General features: G+C 29.8%; 1 protein-coding gene across 2 annotated transcripts in view; it reads right to left on the reverse strand.

Annotated features, from left to right (window-relative positions):
• Positions 1-10,776, reverse strand: part of LOC106463545 (protein held out wings-like) — a 50,041-nt gene that overhangs the window by 17,052 nt on the left and 22,213 nt on the right. For both annotated transcript variants that reach the window (XM_013923594.2, XM_022391375.1), the window contains exons 3-5: positions 8,178-8,294; positions 2,421-2,564; positions 328-418 (exon numbers count right to left, since the gene is read on the reverse strand). In XM_013923594.2, the coding sequence (XP_013779048.1) occupies positions 328-418; positions 2,421-2,564; positions 8,178-8,294 (352 nt within the window). The remainder of the gene's footprint in view (positions 1-327; positions 419-2,420; positions 2,565-8,177; positions 8,295-10,776) is intronic.

The following is a 10,776-nucleotide window of genomic DNA, read 5'->3' on the forward strand; positions in this document are numbered from 1 at the left end:
TTTTTACAAACACCTAATTTGAACCAGTGCTACATTTAACTTACCACATGACACACACACATACACACAAAAAATCAATGTTTAACTGTATTTTTTAAATATTTACTTTTAAATTAAGAAATTAAATAATGTATAATACTTATTGACATATATTCATGAAATAACAATTCAATAAAATTCTTAATGCAAATCAACAAATGCGATGACATGGCCTTTGACCTGTGACTCATCTGGAGAGGGTTAAAAAAAAGATCATAAATACATCGCAAAAACTGTATCAAAAATTAAAATATGAATTAGATGCTTATCACAATAAAATAATTTTACTTGTAACTTTTGTTCCACTTTCTCTGTATGTGCCTCTAATGATAGCTAGCTCCATAAGCTGTCTCTTCTTAAGTTCATCTTCTCCATCAGTCTAAACAGACAGTAATTGGACAGAGCGTTATCAAAGAAGAAGAAGAAAAAAAAAAAGACCACAGATGTTACATACATTTAATATACAAAACATCTTAACCAGATCCTTCAAAAAATCTGAATTTATATCAATTGCTACATTTATTATTTTATTTCTATTCACTACATGCATTAAAAGATTGAACTGACCACAATTTTATTAGCTGCTTGCTTTCCAAGAGTAATACCACCTTATAATAAAAAACAGTGCTTAAGCCATAAAATTCAATTAGAACTAAAAGTTTCAGAACACTATTCTGTAAAACTCAATTAAAATTATTAAATTAACATGTAAACTTATAAAATAAAATACTTTTAAATCTATGAGCACGGCATCAACCATACAAGTGATTGCAGAATAGATCAGTGTGGAATTTATAAAGCATTAAATATGGATATACAGAATTTCAAATCTAGGCTTGTACATGTTTGAAACAAGTTTTACATTTTGCACAGGTGATATGAAAGTAATGTAGAAATGTTTTCTAACTGTCACTATAAATAACCAAATTTATTGCTATATTTTCAAATAAAAGATGCTATTTCCTGGAGGATCCACTTATCTATAGAGTGATGATTTTTAAACACCCAGAATTAAAACTCCTTAGAAGGATTTCTAAAATATTCATCTAATACACAGATCAAATATTTATGTGCACTCTTCATAGTATATACTGATTTACAATTGGCATAAATGTCACAGATTCAAGTAAAATAGCTCAATAAACCTATTTTAAAAAGTTGATAATAATGCATAATTAGCTGTTAAAGTTCAATGTAATCTTATTATTACAAAACTTCTACTGAAAATGTAGAATTTCTAAAGATGCATTCAGTGGGAAAAAAACTAACACTTCCATGGATTTATTAACAACAGGGTCTTTGGCTCTTTTAAATATTGAATCTTTTGTGAAAAGGACATGAAGTCAAGTAGCAAGAAATTAACAATATTAAAGTCAAAAGCTAATGTTTATGAAGATATAAAATAAACAAGAAACTAAATGGATTTCTGAATCATACAATAAATAGCTATACTATTAGTACTCTACTTAAAACATAACAATGTTAAATGTAATAAAAAAGAAAAATAATACATTAAACGTATTATGATGTGCGTAACAAAACCTCTGTCACTTTATAAAATACGTGGAGTAGACAACAGGAAGTAATAAATAAAGTTAAATCTTCTGTAAAAATCAAAAAGTAAACAAGGTTCAAGAAAGTTCAACAATAATACAAAAAAAGATTTAGAAAGGGAAGTTTCAACAATTGTAAATATGGCAAGTAAAGTAAACAGCAAAGTCTAATCTAATTTAACTAATAGTCCATTTTATTGAAACTCTGAATGTTTTATTAGCAATGTTATCTAAATCCAGATAATGCTACTTTTTAGTGATAGTTCTTTCCCAAAATGAGTTCCATTGGTTAAGTTTTTTTTCACTGCGTAAAGAAAACCTTGATAATTAGGTACAAGAATATCATCAGTATATTTACAAGCACGACTAAGATACAAAACCTTATTAGTCTTTCTCACTAAGGTTTGTTACTGTGGAAATTCCATTTTGAATAAATATAAATCTGCAATTTGTGGGTTTAGGGAACCTTCATTGGAATTCCTGGTATTAGTTGGAAGACACATTGCCCAAGTTGCACAAATGTGTTATCAATTAAAAAAATACATGGCCTGAAAGAATTTATTATTATTAAGTATTATTATTATTTATATATACGAGTGACATTCTCATAGAAACATTGTTTACTGATGCAGGGCATTAATTAACCAGAATTACTGGAAGACCTTGACATTGTTGATAAGACTTCATTTTTATCAATAGGGGTTTTTTAGTTTAACTTAAAATGTATTTCATGTGGATATACATCACAAGAAATGATGCTCTTATGTCTAGTTATCCTAGCACTTCATAACAACAAAAATACATGATAAAAAAGATAAACAAACAAACCACAGGGATGAGTAGTTTCTTGACTTCTTTAACAGCATGCTCCATTTTCAGAGATGCACGATTAGGGGTGTCTTCAGTTTGAATAAGAACGTGGAGTTCTTCAACCAAGTGTTCATAGTTTGGCTTCCCTTTATATTGCTCTTCCTTTAAAACAAAAATTGTAGAAATGCAAGAGAGTTAGAAAAGCTGTATGTCTTGTTATAGCTATAACTTATCTATATAATACACAGAGGTTGAAAGACTTTTCTAGTAACTGGCAAACATTTACCAGTTACTTTGCAAGTTTCTCACAAAGAACTGTGTGCTCTTAGATAGTTCACGCAAGTTTCTATGGAATGTTGGTACTTCTGTCTATTTTCTAACATAGACCTAATATCAAATTTCAAAACCATTATTTGTGATAATAAATAATTACACTTCCTAATACAAAATGAAAGAAAAAAAAAAAAATGATGTAATAAAACCAAAACAGCACATGACTGTGGTCTTCTCTTTAATGCTTCGGGAAATGTATTAGATGATGAGAAAGAGCAATGCCCAACAAGTTACTAGAAAATGCTCATTGTGATGTCGTTTTTCATATATTATTGCATTTTTTTTTCCTATATTTAATTGGCAACTGTTTACAGCTGCCTTAAATATTCAAAATCACGTCTTTATGGGTTAATTAACAAACAAATACCAATGCTCTCTTATGGTCCAAAACCCATTGGCTTTTTGCAAGTCCTGGAAACACACATCGTATATTTCTTGAATATCAATATTAGTCTTGTAAGAGTGAAAGTTTTGTTTAGTATTTTACTGAAATATACAGTATATAAACTGTTGTATCTTAAAATCATCATTTCTTTATTTAAATAATTGTTTTCATGCACAGCATTATACTGTCTCATTAATAGTTTGTCACAGTTTGACAAACTAGGTTTCCTGTACTACAACCTCTGACAACACATGGAATTACATGGTTTACAAGTCATTAAACAAACTTAAAAATGTTCTGCTATATCGAAGATAACCAAAAGACTTAAGTATACTATACAAAACATAACTAAAAACTTCAAATAATAATAACAGTGAAAATAATTAAATATATAAATATTGTTAAAATTATATTGGAATTTCTTCTTTTTTTTTTAAGAAACTTATGGTAAAGTATTTATTAAACCTTAAAAGTTACTTGCTCTAGGTGAATAAATCTCACTATAAGCACAGTGAGTACCAAAAAGTTTTTGGGAAAGATTGGATGTGGTACAGGGTCTTTTAAAAACGGTTACAAAAGGTATTCATTATGCTTTTTATCATCCTTGATAAGTACTGTTCCCTGATCCTTGCAACACGCTGCACACTAACATACAGATTAATCAAATCAGCTTTACATCATTGAAAGAAAGAGGAAGAGAAATAAAAGAAAAACAAACTGGCAAGAGAAACAACTTAGGTACTCTGTATATGTTTCTGAAGCATCTCATACCATGGTCAAACCTTTTTAAATAAAACTTGTGAATCTCCATATACCTCTAGTGAATCTTTGGGCTTTTGAATAAGTAGTTAAGATGAACATTTTAATTGTGACATTTTCTTTATAATCACCTTGTAAAATTTACCATGAAGGAAGTTTTAGGAAAAAAAGGTACTTCAAAAGAAACTATAAAAAATTACTAAATATGTGGATTGTTCCTGAGTATTGTGAACTTTGATTATAATCCTTTGTTCATCCCTTCAGAAGAACCCAGTAGACAGTTTGTCGACAAACTGCATCTCTATATCATATGACAGTTACAGTAACAGGTTGCAGCACTAAAAAGGTCAGTGCGGCCACTAATACTGATCTCTGTCTAGCCAGTATGCAACCACTCCTACTATAAGGTGTATATAAATATCATCTGTGAACAAGACAATCAATCATAAATTGTTTGACTAAGACACATTCTTACCACAACTGAAGATGGGCTTTTTAGTGGCAAATAGAAATGTACTATTGGCCAACTGTCATAAAAGCAAGATTATGAAGCCTGTTTCTTACTATTTGCATATTGATTTCTCATCTACTTTTATGGTATGGTAGTCTGAATACAAGGCTACATCCTGCTAACCACTCTATGCAATACTTATAACCCCACAGTGACTAGTTGTGTTGGACTGCTTTTTATATAACTTGTTGCTCTTCTTAGGGATCTTGGCATATCTCACTATAAATCTGAATTTCTTTAAACACATCCAGCTGTTTGAAAACAGCTGGAAACATTTTCTTCACTTTTATAAACCACTAGTTGTGCATATCAGATCATGTGACTAGTGACCAGACACTTGTTTTGCATAAAGATTCACTCAGTGGTTCATTGACATTTAATAGCAGTATCTGTGCCTTGTCATGACTAGACTATAGGTAACTCCAACTAATCCTTAACTGCTTTGAACAGTATACTATGGAGGAAGAGGCTGACAGATGCTATGGTATACTAGATGTTGTACTCATCTCTGTAAAACACCATATAATGTGTAGAGATGGCTGATATGGGTATAGAAAACTTATTTGAAAAGCACAAAATAAATAAACATTTTAACCTCGTTAGGTCATCATCAGGTTGAGAATGAGATTTGAAAGAGTGACCATTACTGATCACGTGTTGTGTAGACAACAGTAATGATAGGTGTCAGATTATAGAGGGCGTTGTAAATGGTAGTTAACATTAAGGAATAATTAGTACAGATATAAAACTTTTCCTTGGTGCTGGTTTAATGTGGGTTTAAGTTCTTGTATTAGAAGAGATTCTTTAATTTTTCATTTGTTTACTTTGGTTTCATTAAATAATTAATATGTCAGTGTTTTCCATGGTTATTTGAGATACAATGTTCAAAAACATGGGAGGGAGATTTTTTGTGTTCATTGAATCTGGTTTCCATATTTTGGCTTGTTTCTCCTATATAGAAATCCTGGCAGTTGTTGCATTGTATTTTGTATATGACAATAAGTATTATGATTGTCAGAGTAGTTTTTACATAGTATAGATTTTAATTTTGTACCTGGTTTTTGAATGAATTTAGTGTTTACTGGAATGTTAGGTTTGGTTATGAATTTTTTTCCAAATGTTAGTTATTTTGTCGCTGATATCTGGAATGTACAGCATGCAGCAGTGTAGGTGTTTTGTTAGTTGTGTTGTTGGTTATGATTTCTGTAAATAATTCTTTCGACAGTTTTTGCAAGATATTTATTCACGTTGATAAAGTCCTGTTTTAGTTGACTGACTTCTTCATTAAAGTTGTCAGGTGTTTATCAGGTATTCTAGTATGCTGAGTTTTTGTTTTGTTTAAAGTGCCGAGTTCCAGGGAATGTACAATCAAGTACGAGTCATTTTTTTTTGTGGATATTTGTTTTAAACTGTGTATTTGTTTTTGTGATATTGAGGTTTAGAAATGCTAGTTGTTGATATTTTTCGTATTCACTGGTGAACTTAATATTTGGGTGTGTAGAGTTAATGTGTTTGAAAAAGCTACACGCATGTTCTATAGATGTGAATCCGGCAAATGTGTTGTCTACATATCTGTATCAGTATAGTGGTGGGTGTAAATCTGAACTGATGGATTGAGATTCAATCTGTATCATGTAAATGTTGGCTAGAATAGGTGAAACTGGATTGCCCATACTTACACCATTTATTTGTATGTATAAAAGTATTCCATAATCATAGTTCACAGTTCACTTGTTTAGAAAATAAAAGAAAACAAAAATTTCCCTTGATACATTACAAAGAAAAAAAACAAATGAGAAGCATTTTATAAAAACCCTCACATATAACAATCATTTTGACATACTTACTGAACAACATATCCTCATGATGCATAGGGAGAAAATATAGTACAGTGGTTGACATTATTATTAAGACAGTTAAAAAGTACACTTAGTATATATAAACACACACATTAATTTATTATGTATATATTACCCACAAAATGTATACACCAGAAGAACAACAGGAAGAACATATCACCATTTTACAAATATAATACACGTTATTATAATATGGTAAAATCAAAGTATATTGAACATTAGTATATAATCAAAATGTAAAAACCAGATAAAACCCAATAAATAACCTTACAGGTATACTTAGATAGGTTTTGTATAGAACAGGAGAAATTTATTTTGTATATACTCTCTATATACAGGAAGTTAAAAAACATTTCAAATGAACATGTGTATGTATGAAATTTATGCTATTAATTACAATAACATAACATGTCTTAATAACATAACAAATATAAGACACATCACAAATTTCTTGTACTGCTTACAAAAATATCCATTTTTTAACAATTCATTCAAGTTATTAATTAAATATGAAATATCAACTAGGCCATCTGTGATAGTCGGAATTATTATCCTAATGCTCAAAATGGCTTGGAACAATAGAAGTTCCTAAGTTCTGAAACCTTCCAAAAAATATAAGATCTAAACCAAGATTTAAAAAAAAAAATGTTTTTAATTAAAGAAACTCAGATACCCAAACTCAGTTGTGTTAAATGTTGTGATCATTAAAATGAACTGCAACCTTAAAAAAACCTTCAATGTTCATATATCTTAAATATATATGTTAAAAAATATAAAACTTGCATAAACAGACCAAAAACACTGAAGGTTATGTAAAAAAAAATTTTTACTACATGTACTAATTAAGGATAGTTGTAATTTACCTCAATTCATTATGAAAAACGTTCAACGTGCAAATAACAATGGCTGTGTTGCTATGTATAATGACCACGAACGAACTTCATGTAGGTTACAAAATTATGTCAGCGTATTTTCTGCTATGCATACAAGGATAGAAATAATGATTTAAAATTTTGATCCCTGGTATGATAATATATTTCCATACTGAAGTTCCTGCATTTCTGCAACATATGGTAAAACATTTCATTCTGAAGATCCTGTGTTGTAGAGGGGAGTATTTTGTTTTGTTCACAACGTATGCATACTCCTGAAGAATTCATTCATTCATTGATTATTCTTGAGGGAATGTTTTTGGTAAACATGAGCTGCACCACTGTTTTTTAACCACTTACATAAGATTTATAAAATGCTGATTTACTTCATAACTCTTTCTGTTGCATTCTACTGACTGCACTTAAATTGTTTTTAGGCAAAATGTTGCACCATACTAAATGCTCTTATCTCCTGTTGTTTGAAATATACCTCCTACTTCTAAACATTTATAAGTAATGCAATTCTAGATGAATTAATTCTTAGTGGCACTTTACTTTCTGAATTAAATCCCAAATTCTACAATATTTATTAAACAATCAGTGCCAACTGCTAAATTAATTACTGTAGGTCAACGAGTGTTCATTTTTCTTCTCTAATTATTATGTGGACAAAGAAAAATAATCACAAACCAGATTAATAACTATAAAGCAAATGATGTTCAGTGATATATTTTAGTGCAAATATAAAGTACCAATTCAAAGTGACTGCTGTGGTAATATAATGGGTAAATGCACATTTGTAACTGATGCAAAGCTGCCAAAATTCTGTAATTTACATCAGTAATATTATTACAATGCTTAATGTTAAAAAACTCTTACAGAAAGTTCCCTTAATGTCACTCCAATGCAAATCTTTTTAATAAAAACATGGTAATGTTAGACATCTTTGCTTCAATTTATTATGTCAAAAATATGTGATAGCTTAGTTTGTTTTTTCATTTATTTTTCACAAAAACTGAAAACTTCTCTGATGACAAAACAAGTTTGAATATTTACCTTCTTCTTATCTCTCATAGATCCCTTTCCTCTCACCATAATTCTACAACCTGTTTCTTGTTCAAGCATCTTTGTTGTCAGACCTTTAGGGCCAAGAATACGTCCCACAAAGTTGTACTATCAAGTAATATTAAAACAAATGTCAAGCTATAATAAACACAATGATACTGATCTTTTTTTACACTAAAAAATTTTTTATTTTTAATCCAGATCATTACTGCATAAGCTTATTAAAGCCAGGTTATTTTTAATACATCATCTAAAAACTATATACTACTAGTTATTCAAAACAATTATCAATATGAAACTTTGTAGAATGGATGGCAACTGCCTGTTGTAGACACACAAGTGTAGAGGACGACGTTTCGAAAGGCGAAAGTCTTTCAAAACATTGTCCTCTACACTTGCGTCTCCACAACAGGCAGTTGCTATCCATTCCATAAAGTTTCATCATGAATACTCTGCCTAAACAATCAAACAAGTAATATACCAAGTAATACTGTTCAAACACCTAGCCACACTTGCACAAAACTAAAAAGACATACATACAGATAGATACTACGGGCTTCATCAGTATTTTCTTTTATCTGGGTTATTCTGTGTGAAAACTTCATATTAATTGTAATTAATTTACAGAAAATTATCTACATACAATTTTAAAGCTAAACTATAAACAAATTAAATATGTTCATAAAATGCACTCCACTTTTATGACTGAAATTAGTTATCACAATACCATAAATTTGTATATCGTGCAGTACAAATGTTAATATTGTATTATATCAATAGAATAAAAGGTATCTTTCCACTATATGAATAAGAATTACACCAGTAGTCATTCCTTTAAAAATAACTGTTTTGCATTAGTGAAATAGTTAACACTTCATATAACCGCTACTGATTATCATAAGGGATCCCACTGCAAGAGGAGGAGTAAAAATCTTCCATCTTAGCAAGTTAACTCAGAAGACTGTTGAAAATTATATACACAAGTACATATTGACAGCAAAATTTCTGTATATAGTTGCAGCATCCTCTGTAACCTACATCATAAAATTGAAGTTTGAAGAACTAATTTTTAGTATAAACTCTTTTCACTTTTCAAAATTATTTATAAAACCATTTTTTTTGCAAAACTTGTTTAAAGAATGGTGACATTAAAAGATATGTATACACCATCAACAAACTGCTTCAAAAAACAGCTTTATTAAGGTGTCTTGGCCACTTAAGTTGTATACAGTACATTCATCCAAAGGAAAAGGAAACCTGCATGTTTTCTTTATGCTAGATAACCATCATTATTTATGAAATCTTAAATCTATATTTACATTATAAAATCCAATTATTTATTATAACTTCTACTTCACTTTAAAAATTTAATTTCCAAAAACAGAAATAATAAGCAGTACGTCACTTTTCAGTAAACAAGTGATCTAGTCTTTTCTCACTCTGTTAAGGGGTGTAAAATGTTTGAAAAATCTTTTTGCCTTTTTAAAAAACCTATATCATACCACAAAAGAAGAAATAGATAAATCAGATGTTAGTACTAATAACCAGATTTGAATAACAAATGCAAATAAGTGATGCAAAAAGCTGTAAATCCAATTTTGCCATTTTGAGATAATCAGCTTATTTTCTGCACTGATTTTCTAGCAACAGAACAAATTACGTGCAAGAAAAAACATTGCTTGTCCAATAAACAAAAGTATATATGTAAAACTTGTCGTCCCAGGTATAGAGTGATACGAATTCCACACCCCTACTACTCATGGTACATAAAAATTTCAGTGCATTGACCAGATGACGTAAAAGTTTAGTCAAAACTATGAGCAGTAACTGACAGATTTAAACTAGACTGTTATTTGAAGATTACCTAGTTCACAGAAGTTAAGATATCTGATGTTATTTCGTTTATTTAAAAGCTGAGACAACTTTCAGAACAGCTTTGTTCCATAAGTGTTTCTGCATACATAGAAAGTGCATCTGCAGGCACATTACACTTAGTAGCATACTTTATGCCAAGCTCAGCTACAACTAAAAGACTATCCCCCACCTATAATTTTCCAAGCAAGTCTGTTATACATAATTACATAAAGTGAATAAACTGGATAACACCTCCTTCTGATAGTAAATAAAAATGAAAGAAACAGGTTTGTTGAGATCAGACAACTGTTTCTGTTGTCTAACATTATAAATTTTGTACGGATTATATGTTGTGTCGAAACATTGTACAGGTACTCAATGCAACCACAGGTCTTTTAAAACTGACAATAATTCCATTGTATATCAGTATAACTAGGTTATATCCATCATACTAACAAACAGATTTGAAAGATACAAAACAGGATTCCCATGTCAAATGTTATAAGGTACTGCAGTTAGGAATTTATCCATTAATAAAAGGACATTATAAGCAAAAACTATGCTTGCCTTATCAATTACCAAGTTATGATTAATAAAACAGACTGATCAAAGTATTTTATACATAAGAAACCAACCAAGGTAAAGGGGTCTGCCATATAAAGATACTAGGTCATAAAAATTATATATAAAAACAAAACATTTATTATATGAAATAGCCTCCACTCTTATCGATGAT

Source organism: Limulus polyphemus, unplaced genomic scaffold, assembly GCF_000517525.1.
Source record: "Limulus polyphemus unplaced genomic scaffold, Limulus_polyphemus-2.1.2 Scaffold53, whole genome shotgun sequence".
In the NCBI taxonomy this organism is placed as follows: domain Eukaryota; kingdom Metazoa; phylum Arthropoda; class Merostomata; order Xiphosura; family Limulidae; genus Limulus; species Limulus polyphemus.